General features: G+C 36.0%; 1 protein-coding gene across 1 annotated transcript; it reads right to left on the bottom strand.

The window, feature by feature from the left end:
• Positions 1 to 5,731: 5,731 nt before the first annotated feature.
• On the bottom strand, positions 5,732 to 16,890 carry LOC117405168 (uncharacterized). Its single transcript, XM_034008002.3, has 7 exons — positions 15,446 to 16,890; positions 13,065 to 13,135; positions 12,193 to 12,421; positions 9,794 to 11,982; positions 7,306 to 7,521; positions 6,584 to 6,715; positions 5,732 to 6,175 (listed from the first exon to the last, which is right to left on the bottom strand). The coding sequence occupies exons 1-6, from the start codon at positions 15,774 to 15,776 to the stop codon at positions 6,620 to 6,622; spliced, it is 3,132 nt and encodes a 1,043-aa protein (XP_033863893.3). The 5' UTR covers positions 15,777 to 16,890; the 3' UTR covers positions 5,732 to 6,175; positions 6,584 to 6,619.
• Between the last annotated feature and the right edge of the window lie 335 nt (positions 16,891 to 17,225).

Below are 17,225 nucleotides of genomic sequence, written 5' to 3'. Positions count from 1 at the left end.
CGGAAGTGGTTCTTGGAAGAAGTGTAAGAAAGAAGAGAATACTAACAAGGATTCATGTCCCCTCATGATGGCTGGAAGAATCTAAGGTAGGTGTTTACCATGTCTTTTGTCCAGCTACTAATTGTTGCAGATTTCTAACAGCTGTTAGAAATGTATAAATGGACTTCACATTTTACCATTCAACACTTCATAGTCTCTGGGTGATAAGTACTGAGTCCAGAAATAAAATCATTTCTTAATGTGTAATGCCAACTGTTCACTCAGGCTTCCGGTAACAAATGCCGAAAGACCATCTAAGTCAAGGGTTGCCAACCCTGGTCCTGGAGAGCCACAATCCTGCAGGTTTTCTGGGTATCTTTAAATCAACAATGGCTAAAGACCTGGACAGATGTTTAAATGTTGACCAGTTAAGAAAATAATTGGTTCAATTAAGTAACTGACCCTGCAGCTCTCCTAGACCAGGGTTTGCAGCCCCTGATCTAAGTGAATAAACAAACATATTGGGCCTAATTTTCTGTTTGCACCAGTGCAAAGTTTGTATCGAAATGTTTTCAAATTTGTAATAAACAACCCTGAATGTTAATATAACTTATTTTTCCTAAACACATTTAACAACACATTTAATGTTGAGGGTGCCAATGCAGCTAGATTTTTCTTTTTTATATGTGCTTATGTCTGTTTTTTGCTCCACGCAGGTGTTTCATTGCCATTTTGTAGTTCTTACTGTACCCTGGAGAGCAGAAAGAGATCTGCTTCGAACTCACTGCACTCCAAACAATCACTGAAACTTCAGCATCCACATTGCTAGTTTCTCAGCATTCGCCAGAAATAATCATTATTTTTTTTAATGTAAATGTGTTCTTGTGCTCAAAAATAAATAGCATCTAAACACACAAGGTTACTTTTATCAGAGCCACGTAATTCAAAGCAAACCACAAGTCACTCTACCATGTCATTTTCCTCACAACATTGTACCGGAATAGAGCTGTTTTTTGTAGTATTTGTCTTTGCTCCTGGCATGCAGTGACTGTTTTGCTTGCCTGTAGTATACTGGAAAGTGTAATGTATTGTAGTAGAAATGGAATGGTTCCCCCAGAGCAAAGGCTTTGTAAAGATTTTAAAAAAAATACACCTCCAGTTTCACAAATAATTTGCATATATATTTGTTTTCTTTATTGGCATTCCTGGCATAATACTATAGGGCAGGCAAATGTTCTTTTACAATTGTGTAGGCATGCTTCGGTACTAGAGTATGTTAAGGCCTTGGCACCTGGTGGTCAACATAATTTTGTTATACAATTACAAAAAACCGGGAACCTGTACAATCTGGCATCGTTTGGGACTTGAAAATTTAGTCGGATTAGACAGTGTGCTGGATTACAGAGCTACTGTCAAAAATAGAATTCTGTACATAAAAAAGGTAATGTAAAAAGTAATTGAATGTTTAAAAAAAAACATAATATTACTGTACATACACAGTATAAAAACTCAACAATGCCTCAGTAATTGCACGAGCCTGTTTAAACCATTCCCATCTAAAGACGTTCACTTGTTCATCCTGTTCCTGCATGCAGGATTCAGGCACTTTATGCTGGCATTCAGAACAGCTTTTCTCTGTGTTGTTTTAAAGTAGGCATCTTTTGTTTTCACAAAGTCTGAACTGGTTTGCCTTGCGATTTTGTTTTCACTTGTCTCTTTTTGTGTTGGTTTTGATAAATGTTCATCTTTTTTGATAAGGGCACATTTTCTTTCAAGAGATAGCTCATTGTGTGGGCGTTTATCATTCATTTGCTGTTCAAAAACTGCACGAAATGACGCCAGCAGGACTTTTAAGTATATACATAATATATTGTTTTTGGTTTTATTTTGTTTTTTTTTTATAATAGTTTTAAACTTAGAAAAGAAAAATCACATTTCCCGGTGCTGTATTCATAGTCATATTTACATTGATTTTAGACAGAAGAGACTTAAAAATCATGCCGGATTCCTTGCGGGTTTTACTGTATATTGAGAAAAGACCCAGCCACAATGATTGTAGCCTTTTCCATCAATTGGTTGGTTAAGGGTACCTGAAAGAAATAATGTGCCATAATTGTCATCTTACGACAAGTAAGTGTCTGCTGTGGGGTTTATTTTATTTTTTATTTTATTATTGATAAAATACTTTAAGTTGAATTTTAACCAAACTTATTGTGGTAGTTAGCAATGATTAGCATTCTTGAGGTGTAAGACTACTGCTTTTAGTGATAATTCCAAATATATTCCACAGCTCTCTAACAATCTCAAGATGTCTACAAGGTTGAAGGTGATGGTGCTCTCCTAGGAAAAATCATTCTTCTGCTGTGGATGGCCAAGAGCCTTGGCCTGAACCGAACTGTCACTCGAATGACGTATTAGGTTTCCATTCCTCAAAACATCCCACCGCTGCTTCCTACAAAAGATGTGTTTCGAGTGTGTTGAGAAGTATGGCCTCAATTGCAAGGTTATTCTAATTATACTGGAAGCAAAACAAATAATAATGTGTATTTGCCAGGCTGGTGCAAACTGTAATTGTTCCATAAAACTTCAGTGACCAATTTCCATTTAAATGTATCTTGAGTTTAAGGGTGATACAGAAAACAACTTAGCCCAGTCAATAGCTTAGCTAAGGGAAATGTATTGTTAAAGTTAATATGTAAGGTGTTTTATACAATTAGCCACTGAAGTTTAAATTACTTCATTTTCCATTGTGATATCACAACCTCAATTGAAGTTCTGAGTCAGTCAGCAAAGAACTTCCATTTTTATGTGCTCCATTGTGTGCTATAACAGTTTACATCAGATTTTGTCAGCTGGGAAAATTCGCAAGCTGCAACTTAATATTTAACAATAGAATGAAATGGGAACTGCAAACATTGTTCCTCTCTAATACTGTATGTATTAAATGTGATAACATATTTAATGGCAAGTTGCTGTGATTGGGTCTTTGATTATGCTTATATAAAGTCAACAGCCTGCTGCTCCAGTCCCCAGCCCCACTCTCCATTGTGAAGGGCATAAGAAGCTGGCAGCATCTCTGTGCTGCTCTCTCCATAGCTGCCCTCAGTGTCAGCAGGGCATCTGAAGATGCCAATCTTAACAGTCAAGGGGTCCGCAGTTCAGCTCCCTTTACAGTGGAATCCTTCAATCACTTTTCCAAAGATATTCCTTCAAGATAGTCACTTGATCAAGTGAAATGGAAGGTAAAGTGTACTGCTTGTTTCACTATTTTAATTTCTAGTAGTACATTATACACTTTAAATGTAACAGCTGGTTATACAAGGAAACACTTATTTGCAACATTGCTGGCAATATTACAAGCAATTACAAGTTCATTCAACATGGCACCCATCCAATGCTGCTGCTGTTTTAGTCTACTGTATTGACAGTACTCCTGATAATACAATAAAGAAAACTAATAACAGGAGATCCACATCTAAAAAAGATAGACGTTTTTGTTTATGCCTACATGTTGTGTTGCCTTTTGTGGCACGCTGAGAACCTGTAGACGTGCGTGTACAATCCCAGACAGTTGCTAACATTGAGAAAGTCTGTCAGAGGGCACTGCCATCTTGGAATGATGATGGAATTTGCATTGCAGCAAGAAAAATGTCAGACACCAGCGTCAGACTCTGTATTTTACACTGCAATTCAGTGATAATTCACATAATAGCAATTATTGCCTATACTGAAAACTGGCCCTTAGAGGAAACTTAATAAGAAGGTAAGAAAGTATTCCATAGATGAAGGTACATTTATAAATAGGGGCCTGGCTCCAATAGTGTTAGACACAAGTTATATCATTTGTATAGAATATCTGTTTTAAATTGTTGGTGGAGCAGAGTGATTATGGATGTTTCACGTGGAAGAACCCAGTGCAAGAAAAGAGTAACAAGGAATCATACCCCTTAATGTCATCTCCTGAAGGTAAATGCATTTTATATTGCTTTCCAAACATGCTGCTTCTGGACAGCGACTGCTGGCAATCTGTTTTGAATGGCAATTGACTCATTTTTCTTAATTCAAATATAAATGACAGTATCTCAAAATTCTAAAGGTAACACAAAGTTTGATTCAGCAGGGCTGCTTTGAAGGGATCATTCTCAGATATATTTAGTAATTATGTCAGGGTCTTGGCCCTGCTTTAAATACCATTTTTAAAATGGCTGGGAAATGTCATGCATCCTGATGGTTAACAGAGAACAACCAATGGATTTATTTCATTACAATCAGGAAAATCAGTTTCAAAATAATAACGAGCCATTTATTTTATAATCTAAACAACATGACAAGTATGCATAATGGACAAACCAGAAACGCTCAGAAACTTTACTAATATAAATCAGCATTTCAGAATTTGAAAGTAAAGTATTACTGTGAATACAAATGTGTATTAAATTGATTTTGTAGTCCGCTGGCTGTGCTACAGAATGTTCTAGGTATTCAAGTTTTCCTCTTCCTGAAATTCAGATGTTCCAATGCCAGTTTGTAGTTTTGACTGGACCCTGCAACGATTATAAGGTTCTGATAAGGAGTCACTGCCCACAACCCATGAAGGCAATGACAGCAACTGATTTCCTAACCTAGTTTGTGTCTAGTTTCCTGGTGTATCAGGTTTGTTTTTCCAGAATAAAAATAAGATTCATATCACACACTTACTTCCATTATCTTTTTCATTGAAGGAACATTGTAAGAAAAAAAAAGCAACATTTTGAAAGGGGTAAAAAAAAAAATATAATAATAATAATAATAATAATAATAATGGTGTAAAATCATTTATTTATTTTACACAAATCCAACTGCAGTTTTGGAATAACTACCAATGCTATCACAAAATCCATGCAACTCTGGGAAAACCACTAGTCGAAATTTCGTTTTATAATTTAAAAAATGTATTTTAATATAAAATGTTTTTTTTTTCTGTAATTGGAGCCACTATATTATACTCTTGTCATCGGTTTCATTGAAGTTTACATGTGGATTGGGGAGCCACAAACTAGGACTAGCCAGTAGGCCAGTGAACTTTATTTAAAACTGTTCATCCTGGGTTAAAGTTTTTTAAAATGTAATATTTTGCTAAAACTAAAATGATCAAATTGTATTATATTTAACACGTAAGAGAATGCAACTTCTGACATGTAAAAGAAACCAAGAGAATATTTTAAAATTGGAAATGTATTTATACAGTGCCAGTACAACTAGATGATGTTTCTATATATATATTACACACACACTTTAAAATGTAACCCTCCATGAATGTTCCGAACATTTCAATATTTACAAGATATTAAATAGAAGGCCTATGACCACATTCTTCTTAAAAAACAAGAACTGTAATTATCCTGTCAATTACATTTATTCAAAATCACATTTTAAAAGGAGTGCTAATCAATGTTTTAAAAAAAAACAAAAAAAAAAAAAAAACAAATGTTTTTGCTTTCAACAGCGTAATTAACAATATTACAGCCCCCCCCCCCCCCCCCCCTTTTTTTTACTGTGCTGAAAATATTTTGGTTCTTCACTTTTTTAATTTACATTTATTCAGAACATGCCAATTAAATCTCATAAAAGTAGCAGCTACTTTGTCTGCAGTGCGGTCTTTGAAATCTCTGCATATTCCAAACTCAAAGTATATTCAACAGAAGTAATTGGGTGACCAGAGATAACATTGTGATGCTGATAAGAGGAACATGTTTTTAAACCTTGCCTCATCCTCACTTAAACAGTCTCTCTTTTATTAGGCAGACATGACAGAACACTGCAGTCAAAAAAAACACAATTATGACCATTATACAAAGACACAGAAACTAGAGTTGTAATGTCTGTCCCTTCAAGTATACCCAGCATTCTTCAATTTCAGCATCTAGAAATTCATGCATCTTAGGTTAAAATCATTGAGCAATTTAACATTTATTAATAAACAGATCCATTAAAATGTTATAAATAATTTGTTTACATTTCTGCAAATGTTTACTTCGAGAGCCCATCTTCCCAGGGTTCATGTTTGAAGTTTTGGCTTATTTAGTTCAAGTAATTACACAAACACTGGGATTTCCACAACACTGTTGTATAGTAATAGTTGTTTACAAGTCATAGTCTTCTTAAAACAAACACCTCAACTTTAGAAATGCGATGTTCTGTCCCCGGTGGACATCTCCTAAAAACAGAAAAAAGGGAAAAGTCATTAAAGATTTTGTTTTTCTTTTCTGCAATGTTATTCTTCTTTTGCCATGCAGCATAAGCTGTTCAAAAACAGCAGTATGCTTCTATTCAATGTCACTATGTCAATCCAATATTAGCTCCATAAATATTAAGTTTATTTAAAAACAGGCTAATCTTACCAAGATAAAACACAGCAATGCACTGGGCCAAATGTATATGCAAGATTTTTTATAAAATCTATCCTAACCTAACCATGAACCTGCCTAAGATTCAAGTCCAATACATGTCACATCTCTTCGAAAATGAATTTACACCGTGCACTGAAAAAAATGTAAAGAATGTCTTGCAGAAGTAAGGAATTTTGGTCTGAAACATGTTGGTGTCAGGACCATTTCATACATACCTCCTAACCCTTTAGAGTCAGCCCTCTTTCTCTCTGCTATTTCATACAATGCTTGCATCTGTAGAGCATCTGATCGTGAGTACGAATATGGTTCTGCACGTTTTTCTGCCTGAAGAAAGTTTTTTTACACAGCTGGGAAAAAAAAGCAGATACTGTTAAATTTCCTAAACATTCAAACTTTAAAAGATTAAACCTGTTTAACCATTTAAACCAACATACGACTACAATATTAGGTGTCTAATATGAATAATGAATATTAAATAAATAACCTTTCACTAAGCTACCACTGTATAAACATACTTCTGTTTTAATTATTTTTAGTTTTATATCAGAAAATATGCATATGAACATGAAGGAAATAGTACATCTTCCAAAAATACATGCTTTATTAGTGCACATGCATAATCTAAGATCACTTTCTTGTGCAAGCCAAAATTTACAGTCAATCCTTATTTTTATGTATTTACACAAAGAATGAAATAAGTTGTGTGTCTAGATGAAGAGTGTATTGGATGTATAAAAATAATATTCATTGACAGTAGTATCAATTTAAAGAACTACTTTCTGATTTTGGATTATGGGCCTGGGATTTGTATGGTTTTTTTCGGTTTTGATTACTCCTCCTATTCAACCAATTGTTTCTTTATCTTCGACTTCATAACATGAAGCAACTGTAATCCCTCGATAGCGGACCTACTGAATCAAAAAACGAACACACTTACCGGACAAGGCCAATGTTTTCCTTCTATGTGTCTTATTTTGTGCATGATAAGAGAGTCACAGTTTTTGAAAGAATCTTTACATTCAGAGCAGGTGTGTGAAGACACCGAGATGCTGCTGCAGCTGCCATTTGTTGAAACTCGAGCTTTTAGCCGCTTCACACGAGTCCTTTTAATCACTTCAGCAAACTTGGGCAGTCTGGTCTTCATGTCTACAATCTAAACAAATAAATAAATAAAATTAAAAAAAAGTCTGCCAACTGCAATCACAAAGTTGGCAGAAAGAGAACAATTGCACTTCATCTCAACTACAAAATTCACACAGGTTTCCTGATCACTTTGACATTTTAAAATGAGTCTATAGTCTAATTGGAACCATGATTGATATATATATATATATATATATATATATATATATATATATATATATATATATATATATATATATATATATATATATATATATATAACACATGAAGATGCATCTATAATAAGATCCAAAATGGAAAATTACCTATATGGTAACAATATCCTGGGAGACAGCCAGCATGGTTTTAGGAAAGGGAGATCACGTCTAACTAACCTACTTGACTTTTTTGAGGATGCAACATTGAAAATGGATAACTGCAAAGCATACGACATGGTCTATTTAGATTTCCAGAAAGCTTTTGACAAAGTCACGCATAAAAGATTAATTCTCAAACTGAACGCAGTAGGGATTCAAGGAAATGCATGCTCATGGATTAGGGAGTGGTTAACATGGAGAAAACAGAAAGTACTGATTAGAGGGGAAACCTCAAAATGGAGTGAGGTAACCAGTGGTGTACCACAGGGATCAGTATTAGGTCCTCTGCTATTCCTAATCTACATTAATGATTTAGATTCTGGTATAGTAAGAAAACTCGTTAAATTTGCAGACGACACAAAAATAGGAGGAGTGGCAAACACTGTTGAAGCAGCAAAGGTCATTCAAAATGATCTAGACAGCATTCAGAATTGGGCAGACACATGGCAAATTACACTTAATAGAGAAAAGTGTAAGGTATTGCATGCGGGCAATAAAAATGTGCATTATAAATATCATATGGGAGATAGTGAAATTGAAGAAGGTAACTATGAAAAAGACCTAGGAGTTTATGTTGACTCAGAAATGTCTTCATCTATACAATGTGGGGAAGCTATAAAAAAGGCTAACAAGATGCTCGGATATATTGTGAGAAGTGTTGAATTTAAATCAAGGGAAGTAATGTTAAAACTCTACAATGCATTAGTAAGACCTCACCTAGAATATTGTGTTCAGTTCTGGTCACCTCGTTACAAAAAGGATATTGCTGCTCTAGAAAGAGTGCAAAGAAGAGCAACCAGAATTATCCCAGGTTTAAAAGGCATGTTGTATGCAGACAGGCTAAAAGAATTGAATCTATTCAGTCTTGAACAAAGAAGACTACGCGGCGATCTGATTCAAACATTCAAAATCCTAAAAGGTATAGACAATGTCAACCCGGGGGACTTCTTTGACTTGAAAAAAGAAAAAAGGACCAGGGGTCATAAATGGAGATTAGATAAAGGGGCATTCAGAACAGAAAATAGGAGGCACTTTTTTACACAGAGAATTGTGAGGGTCTGGAACCAACTCCCCAGTAATGTTGTTGAAGCTGACACCCTGGGATCCTTCAAGAAGCTGCTTGATGAGATTCTGGGATCAATAAGCTACTAACAACCAAACGAGCAAGATGGGCTGAATGGCCTCCTCTCGTTTGTAAACTTTCTTATGTTCTTATGTATCAGTACTACTGGATACGGAATGCATTTTGTTGCTCAAAAGGTCTTTGTGCAAACAGCGGCAGTCCCTATCGATGAAAAGCATCAGTTGATGTGTACTTGACATTGTGTTGTATTCATCTCTGTACTTACTCCAACACAAATGCAGATGTGCAAAAAAAGAATATGAATATATATATATATATACAGATTACTACTAAATGTCAAGTGCTTTTGAATCCCCAATGGTAAGAATTATTATTATTATTATTTTTTAATTGAGTATTTTATTTAGCTTGAAGGCCCTGTCTATCATTGACACACTGTTGTACAGTTCACAAAAATTGTAAATATGACAGCCTTATCATTAAGAGGCCCAAAGGCCAAACGTGGCTTACAACTTACCTATGAATGGCCCCACACAGCTTGACTTTTATTAAAAAGTTATTTTCAGGCAAAAATGTCTACGTATAGCGATAACTAACTACATCTACAATGTCAGTTGTTTTTAGTGTGTTCAGACTATTTCTCAAATCTAAAATTGGATACTTCATTAAATCCACTTATTCACGGCAATCCCTGACTGTTTGTCCTGCATCTTCTTGTTCTTACTACAGGAGGTTTACCAATAAGTCTGATTGAGTACAAGTGCACTAACCCAAATGCAAAGATCACTACTACAGAATGGAATAGCCCTTTTACTTCATTTAGCCTATGTGTTAATGCATACCTTTGGTAGTCCATCCGTGTAGTCAAATGTAGATCCAAGGTCTGCCAGTAATTGTACGTTAGCCATCTTTCTTGAAGCAGTACGGTCAATGTTGCACTTTCCACTTCTACCGTCAGCTGACCAATAGGACTCACTTCTCTTAACTAAAGGCCTGTTGCCTTTGACCTTCAGCAACTTCCTCCCAAGAACCAGTACAGCTTCCGCATTTTTAATTGCCCCGCGAGTTCTACCCAGAATTTCTGAAGTCTGAGGCCCACCGCCACTTATCTTTTTGGAACTTAGTTTCGAGACAGAGGTGGTTGTTAGACAGAGTTCATGTTTTTTACTGTCCCTCTTTGTGCTGCTGCCAGCCACCTCTTTTGTGCTTTCTGGCCTGTGCAAGTTAAACAAAAACCCAGCATCCAATAGTTTTTGACTGGGCTTTCTCTTTCGTTTACCCAGCCCTGAAGAAAGCTGAACTTTACAAGTGCTTGATCTAAATCTTTGGTTCCTGGCATCTGCATTCCCAGATTTGGTTTGCTTCACAGCTTTTCCCACTTCTTTGTTGCAAAAAAAAGGACTCTTTGATGGAGTGCGTCCTTTCTGAAGTGGTTGACAATCCAACTTCTGTCTTGCCCCTACCAGGGCAGCTTTCTTCCCAACATACTTTTCATTAATCTTTTCTGTCTGCCTGATGCTCCTCAATATCCTAATGTTTTTATTTGTGCTTCCCCTGGAAAGATCCTCCAAAGAACACTCTTCAGCAATTGGATTGTTTACCTGAACAGGTAAAAACGATGGCTTGTTTGAATGTACAAGACCTAAGCGTCTACTTCTGACATGGTTATCTGTAAAGACACTCTGCTTAGCCGGCATTTCTTTTTTAATGTGCTTGTTAATCTGAACGTTTCCATGTCGAACGCTTGGTAGCTGTCTACTTTCTAGTCTGGAGCTCCTGCCTCTATTGCATCCGACAGTAGTTTTCTCTGTTGCACTATGAATGGTTTGCAGGGCTTTTTGTTCAGCAGCTACCCTCAATTTAACTGATGCAACTTTGCTTCTTGTAGTCCAACCATAGCCTCGCCTTCTTGACATAACCTTATGCCTGTGCACGGGGCTTATTTCAGATTCTGTCTTTTCAGCTTTAATTATTCCCAGGTTAATCTTCCCCTCAGGAAGGCTTTGTTTGTCATCACGGTGTTCTCCTGAGTTAAGGTTACCCGTGCTCCTTTTTCGTCTGGTGGTCAGGGAATAGCTGCAGGCTTTAAGCTTCCTGAGACGTTTCTTTTGCCTCCATCCTGTCAACTCCTCTCCACAGACAATCAAGGATTTGCGCTGCAGACCCAACACACGGAGCAGCTTGTATTTTTCTACTGTATTGGGAGACTGCACCTCCTCTTCCACAGGCTCTGTCTTAACTGGAGATTTGAATGTTTCTGCACAGATTTCCAGCCTTTCTTGGGTGCACTCGTCTGGAAGAGAAAAACATAACTGCTTCTTGTAGTTTGCTTGGATAGGAGTGGTTGTGATGCCCTGTAAAGAAATCTCCTTTTTGTCTTGCGTTGGAGAAGCCATGGCCCAGTTTGGATTCTGATGGCTAGGAGATATTTTTGTACAAGTAAGGTTCTTGGGAGAAGACTTTCTTTTTTTAGATGGAGACTTGAAATCCAACAACTTCAGCCGTTTCATGGGAGTGCTGATGGTTTGCTTATCTGCCTTCTGCAGTGATGAGTAATTCCTGGGCAACTTGCCTGTACTCAGTTCTTCCGATGTTCCCAATGTGCATTTAAAGCTATTCTCCAAAACGTGCGCTTTGCTCTTTGCAGAATCCTTAAAGTTTGATTCCATAAAGCGGCATCTGGAATTCTCCATATAATCCTGACTATTTGGAGTTTCATTATTGTATTTCTCGTCTTTTCCGAGAGAAGGTGGGCTGTCTTGCTGGCTCTTAATTATAGACGTGATGCCAGAGATTTCCACAGAGGTAGGAGATGGAGTGTAGATGGAGTGTTTGACCCCCACGCGCTGTATCCCTGAATAGTCCTTAATGTCCACTTGCTCTTTCTGAATGCCTTTGCACAACTCAACCACCGACCACATCCTGAAGTGCCTGGCCATAGCACAGATCTCTGTAAGGTTCTCCAGCTTCAAAGACAGAGTGGAGGTATATGAAAACTCCAGCAATGGCAGAAAACTGTCCGGGCTGAAACCTAGAACAAAAACAGATACATTTAATAGAATACTCACTGTTGAGAAGAACTGTATATGGTGGCACAATTAACACTATGGATACAGAACATGCAAATCAACAAGTCATTCCATTTTTTCTTTTTGTAGGAGAAACATTTTCTTGCATAGCATTACATGTTTTCAATATCTATGCAAATCAAATATTCTTTTCTTTTTGTTTTGCTGCTCACCAGTTAGATCAACTGCCGACTTATGATTGGATGTGGAATCCATTTCTGTAAACATTTCCTTGAAGTATTCACTGACAGCTGCAAGCACTGCCTTATGTGCAGAGTATGTGGCTCCATCCACAATCAAGGTTATGTCACAGAATAGACCTTCATCACGCTGGCTGTTCAACTTTTTAAGAACGTCAGTCCCATGGGAAACTAATGTTTTGGTAATAGTTTCTTCATACCCCTGGAAATGCAAAAAACATTATTGTTTTTCAAAGTGTGTTCAAGAAGGTCTGCTCTGTTTTTTTTTTCCTTAATTTTTTTTAAGACTAAACTTTCACACAGGGTGACATTAAACAAATTTGTGCACTTAAATACATTTTTGGAAATACTGAAACTAGACACACTAACCTTAATATTTGTGTGTGTGTGTGTGTGTGTGTGTGGAAATACAGTAAAATATACAGTTCAGTGACAGTCTAGAACAGTTTCATAAACTGTACTTTATTCTTTATTGTTCTTAAACATTGAAAAAAACCTTTAACTCATGAGCTAAAGCTTTCCGAATACTGTATCTACAGCATTTTGTTTCAGACAAAATTATGTAGTAGGTTTATTCCTCCAAACTAACTGCATCCCATTACATTTTTAATCTTGCCACTATCTTGTCAAGTTAAAAAAAAAAAAAATTCTAATCAAGTGGCCTAAATTTGAACCCATTTAATGTGTCTTCACACAATCAATTTTGATTTTTAAAAAAAGAGGGTTATGAAATTGTTAAACTTAGTAAGTTGTCTTAAATTTATAAAGGGACTGGCTCTTCTCCTCTTTAATACATTTAAATCTCAGCACTTTTCAAAACCAGGAGATAGCCATGAAGCACTTACATGCATCCCCATCCTTCTTCCTGTGCATTCCTTACATCCTAGGACATAATCCCGAATGGGAAAAAACATTCCTGGGAAAGAAATGGTGATATTGAAAATATTGAAGATATTTTCATTGGAATACATATCTGTGTAATATACAGTCATAGATCCATTCAAAAACATAATACAATTGCCATGTCAAATATTCCATTCCTGATGATTACAATTCTGCAGCATTTCCCATCTTCACAAACATACAGGTTTGCAATTAGTCTGGTATAGATGACTTATCTATGTAATGAAAGTAGGCCTGAGTAACAGTTTCATGGAATTGCCTGCTAAACAGATATTTTCCATTTGATCTGAATTCAAATTTTACCTTTAAAAATGTGTAATAACTAAGGCTTTTAAATTATCGCCATATTGCTCTTTTTTTTTTTTATTTCTCACTAGTCCATTATCGTATTTAAAGACAAAACTTAAACTAAGACAAGTAGACAAATGTTTCTGCATGTGTCTAGTTTCTTAGACATTTTACCATAGAATTGTGTGTTTTGAAGTTGTGGATGATCTATTTAAAATCATTATCACAGCATTTATGTTTATAATATTCTCACAAGTCCCTAATATTCCCATTCCAGGTTTTAATACAAGCTTGATTAGCCACAGTGTATATCTTACACGCTCAGGTGTGTTCTTAAACTCATAGTAAAATCAGGAATGTAGCAAACTGTTATTCAGCAAGAATCGTATTTCCATCCATGTGTAGGTCATGGTGATCTACTTTTTCATGTCACAGCTTTCTAATTTTGAATTTACATCTGAGGTGGAGGATGAAAGTCACAGTCACCGCTTTATCTCTTCCATAATTTATTTTCACTTTGTTGAAGCCCATTTATCCTGCCACAACACTGCAAGTTCTTGGTCTGCTCTACCCCAAACTTCCCATGTTAAAAGGTAGGACCCTTTCTGATGATCCCACATGTTTCTTATGGGCAGCATAATTTGCAGGAAATGAACTACCTGTATTTTACTGGAGCATTGCCACAGAAATACTTGCTCTGGAGTGATATAAAAGTCTGATGAACAAAGATCAGACCTTAAATAGAACTTTCTTTCAGAGCGAGTAATTTCTTGGGGGACATTAAAGAAATAATTCATTTGTATTTCTACTGCTCTTAATTTGTATTATTACTTGTACTGTGATACCTGAATTGTATCTGCTTACGATTGTAAGTTGCCCTGGATAAGGGCGTCTGCTAAGAAATAAATAAAAATAATCAAACAATGCTGACACAGATAGAGGTTGTGAACGAAAATAAAACCCCAAATCCCTGGTAAAGATTTAAATCATTTGGGTGTCAAAATGTATCTATATGTGCCCTTCAGCTTTCTAAATATTAAAGAAAACTGTGACCTACATGGCCACCAACAACACTGGATCAAATCCAACTGCATCAGTCTTGAAATAGAAACTTTATAAAAAAAAAAAAGAATAATAAAAAAAAAGTACTGCCATGAAACCCAAACAGAATGCTTTAGTCTACCTAAATTGAATGCATGACTGCATCCAACATGTGTCCAATGATAACACATTCACCCATACAGTAATGGAAATAGTGAAAATTATAGGAGTCTACCAATTAGAGAAAATCAGTATAAACTTAATTTCTTATTATACCCTGTCACAGTGGATATGATTTTAGACAGAATGTTGGTGTCAGACCAGATACAAGGATTGTACCAACAAATGTGCCTCGCTGCCACTAGCAGAGACAATATGTGGCAGACATAATCTCATGAATTTTTCATAAATATGACAAAAACAGGCATAATGGAATACAGGTTTCCAAGGCTGCTGCTGCCATTTTTGTAACACAGGACATGTCTGTTGTGATAAAACTACTGTATGTATACATGTCTTTACTAGGACTATTACTCTTTCTATTTTTTTTTTTTTTTTTTTAAAAGGGTGCCCTGGACATGTGTAAATTGTTATATGCTTAACTAGGCATCAGTCCTGAGGATGTACTGTAGGTCTGTAATGTGTTGGTGGAGTACATGCTAAAGTCAAAAAACCCAACACCTTAAAATGTTAAAATAATTAGGATGAAACGTTGTGCAGTGTTATTTACTAAATTCTGTAACATCCATATCCGCATAAAAAAAAAAAAAGATTTGCTAAAGAACACTTTCAATGAAGTTAATTAGTCCATGAACCTAATTCCCAAGTTGAAAAGGAAAAGCAGTCCTCTGTTTCTAGTATTTCAATTGCAGAAGAATTTTTACCGACTTGATATGCCTGCAGTGTAAAGCTACATCACCAGGACATTAAAGAAATCATTAAATCACAAAAACATTTACAAAAGCATTACAAACAAAAAAACAAACGGCCCCACCTTCCCACCAGTAGTTTTCCGCCACATATCTGTAGGTCTCCTCCAAGGTGTGGTGCTGCGCTCCATTTCTCTTCTGATGAAAAGTTGCAATAGCACCGAGTCTCCTATCTGTATCCAGCACTTCTCTGTAATTGATGTATCCTTTCTCCAACTTTTTGCGATACAGTACTCCGTCTATAACCTCATAGAAAGGGGAGGACAGGGCTTTTCCCCCCGCGGAATCGATAGCAACATCTTCTCCAGCTTCCTGCTTGCAGTCCAACAAATGTTTGTTACTAAAACAAGTCGCCTCTTTAGCATTGTGTTTGTTGTATACGCAGTCGCCGGCCATTTTCACCGGCTTCCTTATTTACTGCCGCCCTTCTTTTAGATCTAAAATAACTTTATTGTTTGCTGTTCTTTTAATTAGCTTGAAAACAACACTGTTTATAGCTAGTTGATATGTGTTCTTCTTTAACCCAACAGCACCAGTCCTAGTTACATACATACACTTTTACCAATAAAACTAAAGCACCCACTTATAGGGTACAACATTAATAATTTTGTACCCATGGTAGTAAATTAAATTATGTCTCAGCCTTAAATATTAAAATGAAAGATACTGTCTAGCGTTTATGCATTTGCTATTTTTTATATACATATATTGAATTAAATATTTTGAAAATATGCAGCTGTCAATCATTTTTTTGAACTTTTTTTCTCATAATAAATAATGAAAGCGGTGTTACTATGACAAAACCGGCCATTTCTTTTTAGAAATACATTATTGATCACTCACAATCGAGTAAAAAAACAAACAAAAAAAAAACAACAACTGTTAACTAGCTGACTACCAAATCAAATAATACATATTTTTTTGATTCAACGTTAAAGTAAAAAAGACAAATGTATCGAAATTCAGAGCCCGTCTGCTTTCGTGCAATTCAACTCCTAATAATATAAACAACAATAAAGAAAATAATGTTATGGACTCCAAAGTTTTCTTTACGTTGATCTTACATGTACATTAAGTTTCTTATTTTAACCGGACCCAGCAGCATTCAACAATAAGAATTCTGCCCCTGGTGTTGACCACACAACTGTGTCAAGTCCTCTTCAGTCAGATGATCAGTTTAGCTTCGTCGTATATATCCATGAGCGATATTCATACACCAAATCACTTGATTTTTTTGTAACTTATTTTGTCTTCCATTCGTTACACAGCAAACTATCGCTCTAGTGCCACGTTTAACTGTGAGATGAGCCGGCCTGGGCAATAAAAAATGTTCAAAATAAAATCATGTTCTTCTTTTCTCCGTCCAACTCTCTCCCCTTCCGTAGTCAGATGATCAAATAATCCAATTCTTTAACTCGTAACCTTCTGCTGGTTACCAAGGGACAACCTACCACGAGAGAGAAAAATACATCTATCTCCCGCCTCCTGCCAAAGCGTATTAGCAGAGAGATGTACAATAGCACATTAAAGAATCTAGGATTGGATAATACAGACGTCAATCAATTATGGGTTATTTGTTTCCCCCTTTCTTTTTTAAGTCAAGATAGGTTGATGATAAACGCGTTGTGTTTGCAGCATTAGGCGCGGGTTTACAAATTGATGGTCTCATTCTAAGACAAGTGCATCGCTGGTCATAGTACGTCTTCATTTTATATAAATTGTTATATTAAGTAACGAGTTTGATTTATTTGGGATTCCGCTATTGGTTTAATAGATAACAGACAATAATCAAACAAAATGTATCATGTTTAGTTTGCATAACTAAAAGAGAATCAATTAAAGGTA

Source organism: Acipenser ruthenus, chromosome 9 (assembly GCF_902713425.1).
Source record: "Acipenser ruthenus chromosome 9, fAciRut3.2 maternal haplotype, whole genome shotgun sequence".
Lineage (NCBI taxonomy): Eukaryota > Metazoa > Chordata > Actinopteri > Acipenseriformes > Acipenseridae > Acipenser > Acipenser ruthenus.
The sequence above is the reverse complement of the archived record's forward strand: the minus strand, read 5'-3'. Positions and strand labels throughout refer to the sequence as shown.

What these genes read in the sequence shown, in the direction of transcription:
- LOC117405168 (XM_034008002.3), bottom strand. Translation starts at nt 15,776, where the DNA reads ATGGCCGGCGACTGCGTATACAACAAACACAATGCTAAAGAGGCGACT. An exon ending in GGAAAACTACTGGTGGGAAG is followed by an intron (nt 13,136 to 15,445) that starts GTGGGGCCGTTT and finishes TTTCTTTCCCAG; the next exon opens with GAATGTTTTTTCCCATTCGG. An exon ending in GAAAACATTGGCCTTGTCCG is followed by an intron (nt 6,716 to 7,305) that starts GTAAGTGTGTTC and finishes TTTTTTTCCCAG; the next exon opens with CTGTGTAAAAAAACTTTCTT.